Below are 19,905 nucleotides of genomic sequence, written 5' to 3' on the forward strand. Positions count from 1 at the left end.
AGGAATTGCTGGAGATGACACATGGAGTTCTTAGCAGCAGGAAAATTTATGAACTTTATCCCTTTAACAATAGATTTTACAAATTATCTTAATTGAAGCTTTCAAAATGTGATTGCTTTGACACTTGACAGCACTCCTCTTACCTGAACTAGCATGTTTTCCTAAATGATCGTTAATTACTTGCTGATGGCTCACAACTCCAACACTTAAGAAATTTACTGCTGGAAAAATGCACCTATGTGTTTTAGAGCTTCATGTAACCGTGAAAAATTGATTTATTCAAAAGCTGTGTAAGTGACTTGGGTACATTATTCAGATTAATGGGGACTGAATATAAAAAGCCTAGTAAAAAAATATACTGTTTCTCCTGTGAATTAGTATAAAATATTTATACTCACAAAAGTGCAAACTAATACGTATATAGAACAGTAGATGTAGAACTAATGAATGCAAGACAATAAAAATATTTTCTTTTCCTTGTGCCCAGGCACAATGCACAGCAAAGAAAAGGTCTAAGTTAATCTCATCTATTTTTGGCTAAGCTCCATGGCTAGCATTTAAATGCAAATCTTTACTAGTTTTATGTTGCAATGAAAGTTGCTTTAGGGTCTGGACAGTGATTCTTGATAGCCAGCCTACTACATAGAAAGCTAAATAAACAGCAGTAAGACACTTTCAGGGGGAAAATAGGTCAGAAGGACAATTGCATGAACAAGGGTAGTCTGATGGTGTCAGTTTGACCGAGTAAGCAGTTGTTTCCTTTGAATCTCCAGATGTTATCTGCCCTACTCTGGAAACTTCACTTTTTTGGGAACACTCAGTTAACGGCTTTGGTGACTTCTTTCTGAATTTCGTCAGAAAGGTTTATATCTTTCATTGCAGCAAGACTGTTACTGTGTTTCTTCAAGCTGGTACTTCTAGTATTGCTGTTTGCTATATCTATTTTGGTTATCGGCCACAGTAAGGAAAAAAACCATATTTTTATTGTCCTACATTCATTAGTTCTACATCTGCTGCTCTCCATACCCTGTCTGCCATTGTGGAGTAGCAGCCAAATTCTTTAATCACTGGCACTTGAGGCCAGTGTCCTGGAGACTTCAACAGCTTCTAGAAATCATAAACAGTGAGGACGTGGTCTGTTAGCCATCTTAAACAGGAGAAGGAAGACAGGGAGAGACTCTTCTGTCCCAGCTTCTCTGAAAATTTGGTCCACTGTTTTTACTCTTGGGGTCCTTCAGGATGAATGCAGCTATACAATGACATAATTGTGCACTGCTACTATGATTAATTTGTTTGTTAAAATATTTCATGAGGAAAGCCTGACGTGCCACACTGAGTTTTCAAGACTGTTTTAGCTTGCATAGGTTCACAACCAGCAGCATTTTGTGCTAATGGGCTGTCAACCTGAATTCCTGACAGGGAAATCATGTCTAATGACTTTATATTTTTTTCAGTAGATTATTGTAGAAGTAATAAGCCTAGACTAGATAGAGGTTGGGGTTTTTCCTGTTTTCAGTCCTGTCATAGTGATGTGACTGTATGAATATTTCACTTACCTAGGACTGATCACACTTGTGAATCTTTAATTCAGGTATTTCCATGATACTGCCATCTGCATAGTGGATGAAAATGTAAGGGACACTTCTGTGCTTTTATTGAAGTAAAAACTCTCTCGTCATTGATCTCGTCATTGAGATCATTGTTTTTAATAATGTCACATTAACAGAAGTGATGTTAATCAGTGTCTGATCATCATTGTTATGGAGAATAATTATAAAATTAATTATATCATTAAGACTCAGTCATAGCTCAGTAAAGAAATTTTTTCTTCACATTCAGATAGAAGAACAGAAAGTCAGGCTATAATTAGGGTTCTGCTATGATAAAGTGAGTCTGAAAATATTGCAGAAATGTTTAAAAGACTATTTACATGTAGGTAAAAGTTGACTGTATTTTTAATTGTATTTTATTATTCAGTAGTTATGCAGAATTATAATGGTGAAGCAAAAATAAATATTGCTAAGTACCACAGTAGAAATTTAATGTTGATGTTCAGTTTTTACCAAAAAAAAAAAAAGCCAACACAAAAACCAAATCAAACGACAACAACAATAACAAAAAAAAAAAATCGCAAAATACCCCACCAGACTGAAAGTGTTACCAAACACCAAAAAAAGATGTATTGGGTTTGTACAGCAGTTGGCAGAATGGCTTTTGTCTGGACTGTTGGTTTCTATTACAATAAAAAAAAGCAAAAAAGGAAAAGCTATTAAAAATTAAGATACTACTCAGGCTTCCAGGAAACAGCTGTATTTAAAAGGAATTATTATAACTCATGTAAAGAACAATATCTTAAAAGTACTGAAATTATTGGAGTTCATAAGTTGTGTAGTAAGTATTTTGCCTTCATTAAACAAATTTTCAGAGAAAAATGATTCAGTCGGTAAATGACTGCTCATAAAGTTCTGCTTGAGAGCACTGCCTTATGGAACTAAAAATTATAGGAAAATGCTCTAATTATTATTCAAGAGGGGGAGAATTTCACTGGAGAAGAAATTATCAGATGGTTCAGATAAGGGTATTCTTATGTCTTTTTCATTACAAAATTACATGGAGTATCTGCTTTAGAAATAGTTGCCTAAACAGACATAGAAAGAATACTGTGTGGTTTCCTCAGTAGCTAATAGCCTTTTTGTTGTATGTCAACCATTTTAGTGTAAATTACCTGAGAACCAAGTAAATTACCTGAGAACAGAGTATATAAATATTTTTGTTCTGCACCATCACTTAGTTTATTTATTTACCCTGAATGATGTGGGTTACCTTGCACCAATAAAGTTCAGAATACCTCCAGAACTGGCTTTCTATATGCTGTTAGAGTAACAGGTTTCATAGATGCTAAATCAAAGGCCTGTTAATCAATGCAAAAACCCTTTCCACAAAATATTGTATTAAAAACTAGACTGTTAATAACTATAGGTACTAATCATTATATTATTTGGTTTTGCCAGGCTTTGTATTATTTATATTTTCTAATTTGGTGTTATGGTTTGCTATAGATTGACTTAGCTTTAAATATTCTTCATGCAAGTGGCCTTTAATCTAAGGCAGAAAAGATGAACTATACTATTTTATATAAGCAAAGTGCCTGTTTTGCTTAATTCTGCGGTAGATGAGATCAACAGTTCTCCCATGGAGAAGAGCTGGAGACAGATAGCAGAGTCTGTAGCATCCAGCTGTGACTCAGTACACCCCTGCCACACACTCTGCTTCCGATTCTCTCAACAGGATTAGCTGGGCAATACAGCCATCATATCTGACTATGTAATGTTGTTATTTGGTGGGGTATTATTCTATCAGATACAATGTACAAGTTAAAATAATCTGACAGGGTACAGAACACCTCTTTAACGACTGAGATATGTATTTTGCAAAATTCTTATTCTATCTGTAGACCCATAGAGATGGAAGAAATACAGTAGTTGCGTTGCATCCCTCACTGACATTACTCCTGCAGTGTATTTTCCCATGGGGTTTAGTGGGGATTTTGGGGGGGTTTGATTGGTTGGTTGGGGTTTTTCGTTGGTTTGGGGTTTTTTTATAGCTAAAGTCTGGGTAGAAACTAACAGCCTTTTGCTGTCTCACTGAAGAATATTGGGTTGTTTTTCCAGCAGTTTTCTTCCAGGACCATTGTCTCACTTCCTTTGCTTCTTTCCCACAGCTGCCCTCTAGCGTTGTCTTTTGCCCCTTGAACTGCAAATACTGAAGCCTTTCATTGAGATAGTACTTTATCTCCCAACCCTATTAGGATATATCAGTCTTCTCTACATGCCTTGCCTTGCAGTCAAAAGCTGTTTTGCTTGATCTTGTCTAGAGCTGCACAGACTTTTTTTTTTTCCAAAAGAGAACACTGTTGCAAAGTTCTTGCCTATTTTCTCAAAACATCTCACTTTGAAGACTCCCTTCTCTCAAAGCATGGAGTTGGAAAGTCTGGGAGCTCTTGCCCTAATCAGGGCTCTCAGGATTTCCAGACGCCCTCCTGTATGGGCAAAATTTGGAGTGCTGAGCAGTGCAGGAGGCCACTAGGCTGTGTGGCCATGGGTGGTCCTCCTGGTGGGGCTGGAAGCCCCATGGCTGGCCGTGAAGCCACTGCCTGAACACACAGAGTTTTGAGCGTGTACTGAAAGATGAGCTCCTGGCTCAGGGAGTGAGTTACTTTCTCTTTGCTGATTCTTAGGGCACAAAGTTTCCATCGCCTTTAGAGGCGATTTACCAATGAAATAAGTCTCCTTGATTTGTATTAGGCATTTATTCTCTTTAACAGTTTCATTTCATAAATCATATATATAGCCATGACTTCAGCTCCCAGTTAGGTACGGGATAAAAACAGAATGAGGATCTCAGTATTTTCTTTCCTTTTTCATGTTTTCTATATTCAGATTTTTGCACTGAATTGAGTAACGTCTGCTAAGCAGTGTTTACTTGTAAGTGCTCACTGAACAAAACAATAAATATGTGTACTTAATATTTCATAAGAAAACATGTTGATACTTGTGCAAATTGAAATATGTATTTGAAAATCTGTAGCATGTGTACCAAAAATATTATTTCTGCTCATGCATAAAGGACTATTGGGTTGAGATTCTGGATGTTTACCAGCAAATGACATTGATGCTAAGTGTAACTGGACTAATTATGGAGGGAAATGAATACACAGATATAGAAGTATTGTTGCATGTTCTATTGTGTCCTGTGGGCTTAATCTAGTTTCATTAAACGGCGCATTGATATACAAGTCCTGCAATAGGAAATTTGTAATTTCCAAGAGATGTAGCATTCTAACAGGTATAACAATCTTTCTTTAATGGCACTGCAGTATGTTAAGAGTTTCTTCCATTATGTTCACTGCAATGCTGAAAAGAACGACGTATGAGAAATGAATCACTATAATTATTGTGGTCAATGCATTACCTCTTTAAATTCATGTTCAGAAGCTACCTTGCTGAAAAACTCCTACAGGAAATCCTAATATACATTTTTGTTTTTATGAGCAGAGCTAAGATAAAGCTGTTTCACTGAAAATTGTGTGGAAAGCCTTCCAGGGAAAATGCTAATGCCAGGTTCATCCCTCAGGAGAAAGAACATCAGTTAGCATTTTGTGAAACAATTTCACTCACGTTAAAACACATATTAAAGTTGCAAAACGCATGACAAAAAGACTGTTTCAAAAAATACAGTGGTTTGGTTGGACTGCTTCTGACTGTGGTTTCCAAGTATGCATATTTGAACACAGCCCAGTATGGACCCATCTAGCCTAGTGATTACGTAGAGAACCTGGCAACGAGACTGACTCTGTAAGGAATGGTTGATGAGATGCCATATTGTTGTCATGACTCAACTACTCAAAAAGTAAGGTGGAAAATCCTGGGATTTTGTAAAGAGAGAGTGAGGGAGGACCAAGCCTGCATCCTCAGACTGAGTATTGACACACTGCAGCCTGGATCCAAACTGACCTAGTCAAAGCATACTACAGCTTCCTTCAATCCTGTGCACCCAGCTTTCTTTCTCAAACCAAATTGCAGGAGAAAAGGCGTCCTTGAACACACCTCTGACACCGTGAAATGGCTGGGGATGGACTTCTGGAGCTATCAGTTCAGCTGATCTCAAGTGTCTTCACTGTTTGTGTCTTAAGGCTTTACATTTTTCCTTCAGGTTGTCCTAATTTCTTTTTCACTTTACTCAGTTGTGGAGTGTGTTCTTCACAGTGGTGTGGCTCTTGGCAGGCATTCGCATCCCCTGCTTTGCATCCTAGTAAGATCAAGTCAGCTCTTCCAGGCATATAGCAATATACAGCAATGACCTGGCTTCATTCAGTTTCCCGTTTCAGGCTCCTTGGTTCTTCAGTATAATTTGTTTTAAGTCATCCCTCTAGAGAAACTGCCTTTCTCTGTTTTGTGATGCTAGGGAGATGCTTGTCTATGCCACAGGAAAGTCTGGAGGTCTGTCTGTGCCACCTTTCCCATTCCTCTACAGAACATTTGAATGAACTCGGAGCAGCTGCTAATTTCTTTTTTTTAGACTTTGCAAAATGCTATTTTTACCATCACTAGATTAATTGATTATTTTTCAAATTACATTGAAGAGCTTTTGTGGCAAGTGTGACTAATAATAAGTTGTGATGATTAATATGTATCTAGAAATTACATTTGAATTTCAAGGAACCTTTTTCCAAGATAGTGCCCGTGTATTTTTATTTCCATAACGTTTATGCTTTCTGATATGTTTCTGTCCTTTTGTACTTTTTTTTGTCTTTTTTTTTGCCTCCGGCTTTTTTCCTCTCTTGTACAATGTGTATTTTCCCAAATGGGTCTCAAACAGCATTTTTTATTATACTGACAAGAACAGCAACACCTCCGTAGATTGTCCTACAGCAAAGGCATGACAGAATAAATGATCATAAATAAATCATCTTACATGATTTCTGTGTTTCCAGTCCTTCAGTTCCTCTCTCCAAGGGGCAAGTGACCTGGCAAACCACTTCCTCGCTTGGCATTTGAAACCTAAAACAGATGCTGACAGAACAGATGTCATTGCTGTTTTGCCTGCCATATCTTAAGATTTGAACCCAAATCCCAAGTGTATGATAAAATAGGCAGTGGAAGCCACCAAGGATTGATAGACCACATGTTGCCTGAATTTCGATAAGTTATGCCTCTTCAGCTGCTTATTATACATGTTCAAAGTGCTGTTGGGAGAGGTCACTTATTTTAGTCACAGAATTCAGATACTGCATATGGCTTGTAGAAGGACACTAAACTAGGGCTTGGATGGCCTAAACTCTCCATATCTCCATTTCCTATGTATAAAGTAGGAGTAAATAAATTTATTTGCTCTGTACTTTTTTTAGTGTAATTTATACTGGCAGTCTTTAGGACAGAAAGTTCAGCTGAAGCCTTTGCTACCATTGTAGATATGTTCTCACAAAAAGTCACATTAGCTGATGATGAAGAGTGATGCCTACTAACATATAGCCATTTGGTGCATCATGTTGCCTTTCTTTTATGCACTTATTCATGGTCTCTGCATCTGAAAGATCTGGAATGGAGGAATATCTGATACCATATGTCATCTGCATGTCCTGTTACGTGTTTGGAAGTTCCCATCTCATATTACTCATAGGACAGCTGCTGGTGCATGTGTTTAAGTGTAGTGCCATTGAGCACAAGGGTCTACATAACAGTGCGTTACCATAAAGCACTTGCAGATGTATTCACAACTGTCCAAGAGTAAGGGCAGTGCAAAAGATAAAAATCAAGCAAAAACATGCAATAAGATCCAGTGGATGGATAAGTCTTTGGTGGCTTATTTGGCTTAATTTTTATATATTTTGGAAGTCAGGATTATAACAGAGGTTTTTGAGAGGAAGTGTGTCCATTAATATGCTTTTGATTGTTCACACTAACTTGTTAAAATGCTTAAAACAGAGAAAGGACTTACATAGTATGTGTGTACATGAATCTCACCTATGTGAAGCAGATAATACCAGCAGACATGAGGACCTAGAGGTAGAAATTGGTAGCACCAGAATACTGAAAACCTGACTGATGTTACTTGGTTTATTCCTCCAAACTGAGGTGAAATAATTCTGCAAGTAGATGCATGTCTAATGTGCAACATTAACTATGTAGCCAATCAACAAATGCAATCCATGTTTTATTCTATAAAAATTGAAATATTTCTATTGAAATATCCTATTGGAATGAAGGAAGCCAAAGATCATAAATTGAGACTTTCAGCTACTAGACAGCTATTCCCCGGGGGTTATTGTCAGGCCAGCAGTATGCCAGTGCCATACAAAATAGTCCACTGCCTAAGTGGAAGGAAACACAAGTGACAAATATGGTGTTCAACTGAGCTTGTTATTATGGAGGTCAGAGTCCTTGGCTGATAGGAGAAATAGACCTTGCCAGAAGTGCCAGCAGTATATCTAGTAAGGGAATATATTAAATAAGCATCGATGAAAAGTATGCTCATAGAGAAGCAAATGTTTTGCCTTTTTTATTGCTGAAATAAAGTGGGTAACAATTATTAAAAGATACTGTTTAATCTCTTTGGAGCCATCTTTCCAACTGTTAAGGTCTAAATGTATTTTGGAGTATTTCTGGATTTTCAGAATTTCAAGCATTTTAGTAGAAACAATCATTCTTATTTTGAATAAACAGCTCATCACATGGTACTCTAGAAGCTGTTGTGTGGATTCACTGCTCTGTTACCTGCTTGCCACCACTGAAAGGATGTAAAACAGGAGATGTGGTGGCGTGAAAGAGGAAAGTATCACTTCTCTAAAGTATGATTTTCACAAGTCACATTTTACTGGCTCGGAAGGCCCTGCGTACACCTGAGCAGAGAGCTGTAGAACAGTGCTAGTCACTGAGGTGTGCAGCACAGAGCATATTTATAAGTGAAAAAGCTGTTGGCAGAGGAAGTTTACTAAAACCACTGATTTGTTGGACCCTGTTTCAGGTGGGATCCCGTTTGTCCTCACTGGAGAGTTTTTCCAGCAGTCGCAGAGGCCGGCCGCCTTCATGATAGCTGGGACAGTCAACTGGCTCTCCAACTTCGCAGTCGGACTGCTCTTCCCTTTCATTCAGGTACTCAGCAGCCTTGATATTTGATATACTATGATGTAGCTGGTGTAGTGTAGCATATGAAATTTGAATGGTAATTTTCAGGTAATACTAAATGTCTTTTTATTGAGGTGCATGAAATTCCCACCATGTTTTTGATACAGTTCAATTCTGCTACCCACATATTTCCTTGTTTGAATGTCTTGGAGAAAATTGTCCTGCAAAAGAAAAAATATTGTAACTGTGGACAACCCTATATGGCAAATTCCCCACAGGAGTGCTTTAGCAAGGCAGTCTGATGGCTGTGTCAAGAGTTTGTGGTCACTGATGATGATTGTCCCTGCCTTTTTCTTCAGCCTTTAGGCCACCCATCTGTTGGTTTACCCTAGGCTTTGAGAATCCTTATTAGTCCCATTGGGGAATAGATAGTCTCCTCTCCTCCCTCTGTCTAAGCTTGGCTTCATGTCTCTCTTTTTTTCAATCTCTTCTGTCAGGCTTTTCTCTTCCTTAGCTGGTTCCTTCTTGCTGCAGCCTAGTTGCTGCATGGATGAATTTGCTCCTGTTCCAGCTTCCCCAGGCTCCTATAAGGTTTGGTTTTAGTGGATTGCATTATTTCCTTGGCTGAACTAGTCGCATGGAGGACAGAGACCAGTTTCACCAAGAGCTGTTTGACAACTGATGTTTGTATTCTAACAGGATAAGTTTATTTTCTAAAAAAAATAAAATTTAAATCTAAACCAAAAAACTAAAAAATAAAATTCAAAGTTTAACATAGAACAACATTTTTCCCCTCTGGTTCCTAAGAACACTTCATCATTGTTGTTGTGTCGTTGTCTGGCAAAGGAGACTTCAAGCAGCTTCTTGTTCAAAACCACACTGAGGTCCTTTTCCTCACCATGAACCTCTCCCAAGGACCGTCCGCAGTCTCTGGAGCTCACACAGGAGCTGATTCTCTCTCTCAGGAGCTGAAGGACAGCTGATCAGTCCCTTGAGCAACCATGTCCAAACCCTTTACAGAGCCATCCTGCTCCACTGATAACAGTTTAAGAGTGGAGCTCACAACTACAGCACAAAATAAAGAAGTCCTAATTGTTTTTTTTAAATGCACAGAGGAAAATACTAGGGGCAGGGGAAGGGCACAAAGGGGAGCAAGACCTCCAGGCTACTTGTAGGTCCCCACAATCCTCAGAGCTATAAATCTTAAGAGCTTGTTTTAATGCTTACTGAAATCAATGAGTGTTTTTCATCAGTTTCACAGTGCAGAACAAGGACTTGCCAGCTTAGACATATAAGGTGAGATGTTCAAAAGCAGGTAGAGACATAATTCTTTTCCCACTGAGGTCATTAGAACATCTACCAAATGCAGCGGAGAAAGAATTAGACAATTCCCTTGTGTTTTTGAAAACCTAACCTTAGTCATCAGCATCAGTATGGTCCAGGAGGCAGCCACGAGCTCATCCAGCAAGTGGATCTTTCTGTGGGGATTAATATCTGTTTCCGCAAGAAGATGGGGACTGAATGTTTAAGCAGCATTGGGGATTGCCTTCCACCCTGGCTGCCCAGGCACTAGCAGTCCCACCGCCTGCCTCCATGACGGCCAGGCCGGTGGCAGGGAACGAAGTCTCAAATCTAGGGGCATATAATCAGAATACTTTTATTTGTTATGTTAAATTTGTTAAATTATGTTAGTTTGTTAAATTATCTGGAGACATTTAAGGAATAATCACATTTCTCCAGAATTGTGGTTTCTGCCTCCTGCACGAAACTGAGGATTTACCTGAGCTCTGGCTGTCAGTTGGATCTGAAGTCATGCAACTCAGCGCTCTCCCTTCTTGTCCTGCTAATCCCACCTGACAGATCACCTGGTGGGAACTGTTTAAAAAGGCCCACAGTAAATTCGAATAAAAAGACACACTACTTTCTCTAACTTTTCATATGCATACTAAAGCTTTTTGAGTGATTTAGTATGCATCCATATGAAGTTTGCTGCAGCCTTGGGGAATTTATCATTTTTTGTTGTAAAAATTTCCCAGTGTGAGATTATGAAATTACCAGTTTAATTTTAGTGAAGGTAAATTATATTTCCACCTTGCAGGGTTTTTGGTTTTCTCTTCTTTAAAAAGTAATAAAGAGAAAGAGCTTGGAGTTTGCACCTAAAGATGAAAGCAGTGTTACTCAGACTTTGATTTTTAAAGCTTTTTCACAAGATCAAACTATGACATCTCCTCGCTCCCTAACTTTCACTTTTTTCCTATTTTAGTCAACCTTATTCTCAAAATTCAGCTTGTGAGTCACCTGTTTCTCTACAGAAAGGCAATAGCCTCTCCTTAGCTCATTTTTGTAATTCTAAAACAGAAAAAAAAATTCTTTAAAATGCCTTCACAGAATGAATGCATAATCCCTTCTGTGTATTTAAATACTAATCTGATTGCTTGAGAGACAACAGACACTTTTTTGATCATTGTTGTGCTTCTAGAAAATGGAGCAGATCATCTTGAGTGCCATTACACGGCACATGCGGGACAACTGGGGGATCAGGCTCAGCCAGCATGGGTTTATGAAAGGGAAGTCCTGCTTCACTAACCTGGTCTCCTTCTATGACAAGGTGACCCGCTTAGTGGATGAGGGGAAGGCTGTGGATGTTGTCTACCTGGATTTTAGTAAGGCCTTTGACACTGTCTCCCACAGCATTCTCCTGGAGAAGCTGGATGCACACGGATTGGGTGGGTGCACTCTGTGCTGGGTTAAAATCTGGCTGGACGGCCGAGCCCAGAGAGTGGTGGTGAATGGAGTCATATCCAGTTGGTGGCCGGTCACGAGTGGTGTTCCCCAGGGCTCAGTGTTGGGGCCGGTCCTGTTCAATATCTTCATTGATGATCTGGGTGAGGGGATTGAGTGCACCCTCAGTAAGTTTGCAGATGACACCAAGTTGAGTGGAAGTGTTGATCTGCTGGAGGGTAGGAAGGCCCTGCAGAGGGACCTGGACAGGCTGGATCGATGGGCCGGGGCCAACTGTATGAGATTCAACAAGGCTGAGTGCCGGGTCCTGCACTTGGGTCACAACAACCCCATGCAACGCTACAGGCTTGGGGAGGAGTGGCTGCAGAGCTGCCTGGCAGAAAAGGACCTGGGGGTGCTGGTCGACAGCTGCCTGAACATGAGCCAGCAGTGTGCCCAGGTGGCCAAGAGGGCCAATGGAATCCTGGCGTGTATCAGGAATAGTGTGGCCAGCAGGACCAGGGAGGTGATAGTGCCCCTGTACTCGGTATTGGTGAGGCTGCACCTTGAGTACTGTGTTCAGTTTTGGGCCCCTCACTACAAGAAGGACATCGAGGTGCTGGAGCGTGTCCAGAGAAGGGCAACGAAGCTGGTGAAGGGTCTAGAGAACAAATCTTACGAGGAGCGGCTGAGGGAGCTGGGGTTTAGTCTGGAGAAGAGGAGGCTGAGGGGAGACCTTATTGCTCTCTACCTGAAAGGAGGTTGTAGCGAGGTTGGGGTCGGTCTCTTCTCCCAAGTAACAAGTGATAGGACGAGAGGAAACGGCCTCAAGCTGCGCCAGGGGAAGTTTAGGTTGGGTATTAGGAAAAACTTCTTCACTGAAAGGGCAGTCAGGCACTGGAACAGGCTGCCCAGGAAAGTGGTTGAGTCTCCATCCCTGGAGGTATTTAAAAGATGGGTAGATGTGGTGCTTGAGGACATGGTTTAGTGGTGGACTTGGCAGTGCTGGGTTAACGGTTGGACTCGATGATCTTAAGGGTCTTTTCCAACCTTAACGATTCTATGATTCTATAAAATTATCCCCAATGTTTGGAAAAAAAAATGTTAACTTTAGAGTTATTAAAAAAATCAACCAGTAGTTAGTTCTCCAAATGTCACCAATTAACTAGTTTGAATGCCTAGATTTTCTCCCCTCAACCATCTGTAGATACATGTAATAGAATAAAACACTGGCTTGAGTCATACATTAAAATGTATGAATGAGACTGAAAAGCTAGTATACAAATTGATTTTTGACAAATTACAAAAAATTTAAAATGTGGCTACTGTTCCAGCCCTCATCACTGCCTATTTGAGAAGTTTGTTTGTGCGAAGGATCAGAACTGAGGTTAAAAAGACAACCGATACTGTGTTGAATTCACAAGTACACTTGATACTATGTGATTACTAGGAGGTTTCTGATAGTAGGTGTCAAAAATGTGCCTTTTTAAAAATCTTTTTTTAGTGCAAAATACAGAAGCCTGTATTGCTTGGGATCTTAGAACATACAGAGGAATTATGAAAGATCTGGGTTTAGGTCTGAAGGCATTTCAGACTTGTGTTTAACATAGAGCTTGACCTCGTGAAACGTCAAACGTCACCTTGAGTGATGCTCAACAGTATCTCTTTCCCATTGCTGTCACTTGAGAATGAAGGCATGAGGCTTTTCTGAACAACGAGCTGTGAAGAGACAAAGACAACTTTGATAACCAAGTAGGCCAGAGATGCCTGAAACGGTTCGTAAAGAGATGGTGACCCCTCCTTTCAAAGCATTTTGGTGCTCCTACAGGTGCTAGAACTGGGTCATAATGCTCTGTTATTTGGATGCCATATCTCCAAATTTACATTCCTGCAAACTATCCATCAGTGAGTATTTGGAGTAAGTAAGAGAGCACTTCAGCCCTCTGCCCTCTCTACTGACTTGCGTATCTCATGTTTTTGCATGGCACTTGCATGTCAGGAGATTATAGCAGTCCGTAAACAACCTCCTGCTTCACACCATGGGAGCAGTGGTGTAGGGAGCTTCTCTTCAGAATGGAGCCACAGGATGTGACAACCTTCACTGAATCAACCATGTAATAGTAAAAAAGTAATTTGGCCACTTGGGGAAGAATGCTTGAAGTTATAATAATGCTTGTGTAAGCCTGAAGGAATTAAAGTGCTTTATCTGAAATAATTACAACTTTAACACTTTCCATTTTACCTTTACATTATATACTATACTTTATACTTTTAATGCATTGCAATTGGATTTGAATCTTAAATTTTTGTGAGCTAACCAAAATAGCTATTTAGAAAGGTTCAAAATTTGTGTGAGCTGATGAAAAGCGTATTGAATATATTGTCATATTTAAATAGGTCTGTTGTGTCCTTGTTCTTAGAGGCTTACGCAAATGCTTAATTCCAGCATTTGATTTAAAGGTGGCTTGCATTCATAAAGCTATCAATGTGTGTTCATATGCCTTTGAAAGATCTGAACCTAAAATATCCGGTATTGGTTGTTCAATTCATGTCTGTTTTCTGTTGTTCATTAGATTTTTCATTGTTTCAATATGTAGAGGTGAAAATATTAGGTCTTTTCCTTGTGCATGTCTAATTTTTTCACTTTCCTACAGGATTTATAAACCTTTTTTTTATAAAAAAGTTTACATAAATGACTTAAATTTAAAAAAAAAAAAAAAAAGACAAGAAAAAAAAAGATGTGCAGTTGTGCAGTGTGTTCTTCCACATAAATGAAATTGCTACACTAGACACCACACTATCTGGTGAAAATTTTTAAGGATTGATTCCTGCAAGTTCCTAAACTAAATTACAAAATTTATCTGATTTTCAGCTGTGTTGCTGAAGTTTCAGCAGAAATGCTCCGGGGTCAGCATCTCACAGAAAGCGTTTAATAGCTGGATGGGTGAAGACCCAACTCAGCTAAACTCCCTCAAACACCAAATCTTTCCCCCTTGTTTGCTCTTTGTGATGATTCAGTTGCTATAGATAATTCAGGGCAGCAGCAGGGCTTGTCTCACAATTGTGATAAATAATATTGATTCTTGCTTCAGCAATATACTGCAGTTTTGATGTACAGTGTTACAAATCATCCATTATTCCTTTTGTGACTAATATCCTCTGAAAAATGTTTCAAAGCACCTTCTCGCTCAGAAGGCATATAAAAGCACAACTGTTCTTTTTGATGTGTTCATAACAAATCAGTCTTTGAAAATATGACTCTAATATATGAAATTATTTTAGAAAATGAAAAGGAGACAAAACCACATCTTCCGAAGGCTAGCAATTCTCCTGAGACCTCCAAATAATATAGTTTCTTGAGGTCCAAAATAAGTATTTCCATCATGAACATCGTGCATACAGATCGCCCAGGCAAGTTGTGTCACTGAGCTCGCAGCGGGAGCATGAATGTGGTTTGGAATTCCCTCATAGACAGTCTGTTGTCTTTCTTTTTCAGAAAAAGCACAAGGTGTTGTCCCTACTGAGAAAATTCACTTACTCATTTTAAAATAGTGTGCGTTGATGGAAATGGGCTTCTGATATTGCTTTATGATATTGACAGAGTATCTCAATGTATGAATGTGGCATGGCAAGCTCAGAGGATTAATCATCTTCTCCATGTGTTCCTGGTGTAACTTCTGTTTCCTAAGGTTTAGCTTCTGGGGATGTAAGACACAGATTCTCTTGGTGGTTTCTTTCTGAGCAAATTCTAAGCTAGCCATAATACCTGGAGCAAACTGAGTGTCATAAACCAGACTCCAGGTATTTGCTCGTACTTGAAAAGCGTTTATGCTCAGTATGCAAACCTGTGAGTACTTAGCTTTATTTTTTTTTTGTGTGCAGAAAGCATACTGAGAATGAGCTGCTGTAGTCATCCACAACAAATCATTCCATCATTTATTCATATCATCCTTGGGAATGGGGATAATATTTTATGTCTCAAATGAGCAGACATAACAAACCAACAAAGTTTTTGGAGTGAAAGTGTTGGGCAATTGTGGATGTAATTATAGAATCGTTCCAGCTGGAAGGGACTCCAGGGGGTCTCTGGTCCAGCCTCTTCCTCAGAGAGGGTCAGCTGTGGGATCAGACCGAGTTTCTTAGGACCTTGTCCTGTTGTGTCTTAAAAATCACCAAGATTTGGTACTTCTAGGTTAGTTAGCTTTTAAATTCAGAGTACTCAGGAATCAAAACTGATGGTAGCTAAAATGCAGCCACAGTTTAAAACACAGATTAAAACAGAATAGTTTTAATCTCAGTTTTAAAAATTTAATAGTATTCACTATCAGTCCTGAGTTGAAATAAAACTCAGTAAAAATTCTGGAAGAGACATTGAGACGTCCTGCTGGTCATCAATGTATTTTATAGGGTAAATTATGACAAATGTTTCATCCTGTCTTAATAAATGGATGCTTTCTGGATGCTAACAGGTGCATCTGTTCTGCTCTCCCTCTCTGAAGCTATATTTAGAAAATGGGGAACAGTCTGTGGGACAGAGGGTATCTGTTCATCTTGAGAGAAAAGGGAGATTAGATATAGATTCCATCTTTAGAAGAAAGACAAAATCAAAATAGGATTATTTTAAGTTCCTGTATGATGTGAATTTAGTGGACTTTGTGCACATGTGAGATAGAGTGCAAAATATTTGTAATAGTGAAGTAGAGAAGTTTGCCTTCAAGCTCTCCCATATTTCAGTATAACCAAGCTGCAGCCAAACGGTTCTTCCTGATGCACAGATCTGCAGGTGTACGTGGGATGTTTCTCACCTTACGCTTTACGGATCAGTGATAGCAGTGGTCTGCAGAAATCAGTGTGAGGCAACCAGTTTCTTTAGTTTCTTCTTGAGAAAAATACTAATGCCTTTTTGATGAGAGCACGAGTGTCAATGATGCTACTGTTATTTCCTGTAGGAGTCAGCCATTGTGAAGATCTTTTCATGCTGGGGGTAAAACTAGCACTGTCCCCAACCAGGGGAGCACGAAGCCCAGCTTCACTAAGACATACTTTACATGGAGATCTTCCTCGTCACTGGGGTCTCCTCTTTAAATGCCTCTGTTCTGTCTCTGTTCTAATCTCATTAACGGTGATATATAACTAAATCACAGCTCAGGATAACAAGCCTGAATATGTCAGGTTTTCAGGTTAAATCCACTGACTAGAATCGGTAGCACTGGCAGAATAATTAGTACTTAGTTCCATAATTTATTTTAGCCAGTGGAACTTCTAGGGGGAAGAAGAACATACATGTTTTTAATTTTTTGTTGTTTTGGTAAGAGTGTAAGTTTTAGTGAATAATTCCAGGTATTTTAATAGGTGTAACATGCTCATCTGCGTGGTTAGACTGAAGCATTCTTTTCAGTAATTACATTGTAAGTATTTTATAAACCCTCCAGGTTGCTAAGAAGCTTAATACATGACATCAATTAGTCTTTGACTAGAATTCACAGAGGTTTAAAAAAAGAAGCAAGCTTTTTACACAGGGAGCAAAAGCATACCTATTTGTAGGCAGCATAAAGGAGAATTTTGAAGGTCTCTCTGTGCTTTGTGTGCTTTCTTCCTAGCAATGTGCGGTTTTAATCTAGACTTGCACTTGCAGACCTTTTAAAATTAGACTAATTACAGCAGTGGTTCTGTGGCTTCTGTTTTTCCCAAGATAATAGATTATGTGGTTTAAGTTTACTGACTGTTGTTCCAACATGTAGAGCCTGTCAGGTATCAAATCTTAACTTTCTTTCCTGGAAAGTGACTCCGCACTATGAAAGCATGAATGTTTGTATAGTAGACATGAGAATAAGTATTCTTTCAGGTCAAAGTCAGTTAAGAGCATGTTCATCACTGTTGGTGGGGAGGGTGTTAGTCTGGAAAATATGCAAAGCTGTTTTCCTGCACAGAGCTTCTTGATTACTAAATATGGATACATTAGGCACAATATTAGTGCCTGTACTTCCCTTTTTATATTAGCACTTTACAATCTCCAGCAGCGATACTTTATCTCTCCCCACTTATCTACACCCCAAACCGGACTGGGGTTGCATTTGCACCTAAACCTCTTCTGAGAAGAGGGTCTTGAAATGTGAGAAACTTAGATTTGCATCCCTGCTCGTCTGGCAACAGTGTGTTGCACTTTCAACAGGGCACTTGGACCCAGCTTCACCAGTAGTAGTGTTTACTGGTCCAGTAGTACGTCCTTAGGAATCTTATTAATGTGATAAGGGCAGAGTTGCCAGATGCTAATATCATGCCTTGATGTGCAAGACGGAGCACAAAGTACTCAATGGTAGATGAGACCACACATTCAAAAAGTCAGGTGATGGCAGTGGTGGTGGGATACTCCTTTTAGTTGTGGTTATATAGAAAGAATAAAGCACTTAAGAGACTGTAGTATATATTTTTAAAAAGGAGAGGCTATTTTATTGCTGCCTGCACCATGTCCAGCAGCCTGCCTGTTTGATCGGAGCTGAATAGTGATAGCAACTGGAGGTTCCAGCTCCTCAGCTGCACGTATCCCCATCGCAGGTGGCTTTTGCTGCCTGTCAGATATGAGCGGAGCCTTGCTTTTCAGGCTTCTGCAACCCTTATGAAGCATAATAAAACCTTTTTGTCTGATTCCATTGGAATGAATGGATTCTTTTATTGATTGCTCCAGTGAATTTGAAGTTTGCATTTAATGAGGTCCAGCACAAGGTCCTCTGCTGTAACTGAGCATCGCAAAGGAGTTAGTTCAGCTAACAGATGTAGCAGGGAGGTGCTTTGATACCCAAATTAGTTTAGAAAGTTTCCAGGCATGCCAGACCCACTTGCAGTTCCTTCCCCATTCTCCATTTATCTTGGGTCCAGGCCTGTTCTGTTCAGTGATTTCACCAGCAAGAAGGGTGATGAAGCAGAGAGAATGCATGTTATATTTTCAGATAACTGCATCAAGAAAGATATTAGGAAACCTTTTAATCATGAGAATAGTGTAACTGTGTAATGATGTGTGGAGAAATTGTAGCTTGTCCATTACTGGAGATCTATAAAAGACAGGCAGACAGATGTTTGTCAAGATCTGAGGCTGCCTTAGTAATGGGAATGGACTGGCTGGCATCTGTGTTCCTGGTTTTCTATGAGTTTATTGACATTTTGAAGCCTTTAGAGCAAGAAGTGTCTCTCATTAAGTGTACACACAGCATGTGACTCCTTTAAGGCTCTTTTAAGCTTTTTTTTGTTGTTGTTCCTGTGATACATCACATGTCACTGCAAGAAGGGCTGCTGCAGGTTGTGGTGGCAGGAGAATCCAAACTCAAAAAAAAAAGTAGAAGACAACTGCAATTACTCCTCTCCTTGGAAATGGTGACGGCATAGTGGGAATACTATAATGATGCTTTGGGCTAAATAATCTTGAAAAATGCAGAAAAATTAAGAGGGAGAAATGGCAAAAATGTCAATGAACTTGGCGTGAAAGAAAGCAAACCTAAAAATATTCTGTCTGGATAAAAGATTTGAGAAAGGAAAGGCTAACCGTGAACAACTGAGGAGGGAGAAAAGATCAGTTATTTTCTTCAGTTCAAAACGATCAGAAAGTGTTAAACTTCTCTGACACATCGGAGAAAACCTTGCGAATTTCAGAACAACTTGGTCAAGAATCAAGCATCCACAGAAATCTGAGGAATCTCTAACCTGAAGGCCTTCAAGGTCATATTAGTCATCCTTCTGTAAGCTTATTACTATTTCATATATGCCTTCTTTTATGGATAATGAGAGGAAACAGATCATTTTCCCTTTGGCAGCAGTGACTCTGAAAAAAAAAAAAGACCAGAGGAACCTATATATTCTTGTCTGGGCTAAGGTACAAGCCATCAAATATCACGTACTTACTTCTGCATTAGTATTTTCTAATTGCACTAGAATGTGTCTCATGTACAGTACTCAGTTACCACTGAAGGTTTCCAGTGGATTTCATACTTCTCAATAGGGTATTCAGTGATGAATTCTAAATCGCATCTATTTCAGTTTTAAATTGAACTGACTTCTGAACAGAACAGATTGGGGGGGGTTGATATATTTTTAATTGTTGGCTGAAGAGTTCATGTGAATGTATTTCAAGCAGTGGAGTTTCAAACTCACAAACCATAAGGAGTTCTTCATCCCACAGGATATTTATTCCAGTCCTTGACTTAATTAAGAACTTCTTAAACAGAAGAATAATGAATGGCTAAATAACATATAAAACAAATACACTTGCTTGTCCATAAGCCTCCTGTGTTCTCTTTCTCACAGGTACATGTATAAGTAGAAACTATTTCCAAAGCACTCAGATGAACAAAACCCAAATCTTGTAAATGTGTACATACACAAATGGATACAGGCACACCCTTATTAACTTAGGCAGACTCAGAATTGTTACTTGTGGATATTGTTTGGCATCACCTCCCTAGATTTTCTGTTTTATTTTATGTTACTGGAAACAAAATCTGAGGTCTTGCCCGACTTTGCTGGAGCTTGCAGTTCAAAAATCTATTTTAAAGAGTGAGTGATAGCTGGT

General features: G+C 39.2%; 1 protein-coding gene across 2 annotated transcripts in view; it reads left to right on the top strand.

Moving 5' to 3' along the window:
* SLC2A9 (solute carrier family 2 member 9) overlaps window positions 1–19,905 on the top strand; it is a gene marked incomplete at both ends in the record, with an annotated part of 106,676 nt that overhangs the window by 77,349 nt on the left and 9,422 nt on the right. For both annotated transcript variants that reach the window (XM_082316175.1, XM_082316174.1), the window contains one exon: window positions 8,524–8,651. In XM_082316175.1, coding sequence (XP_082172301.1) covers window positions 8,524–8,651 — 128 coding nt within the window. The remainder of the gene's footprint in view (window positions 1–8,523; window positions 8,652–19,905) is intronic.

This window comes from Platalea leucorodia (genome assembly GCF_965183815.1).
Source record: "Platalea leucorodia genome assembly, chromosome: 6".
Taxonomy (NCBI): Eukaryota; Metazoa; Chordata; class Aves; order Pelecaniformes; family Threskiornithidae; genus Platalea; species Platalea leucorodia.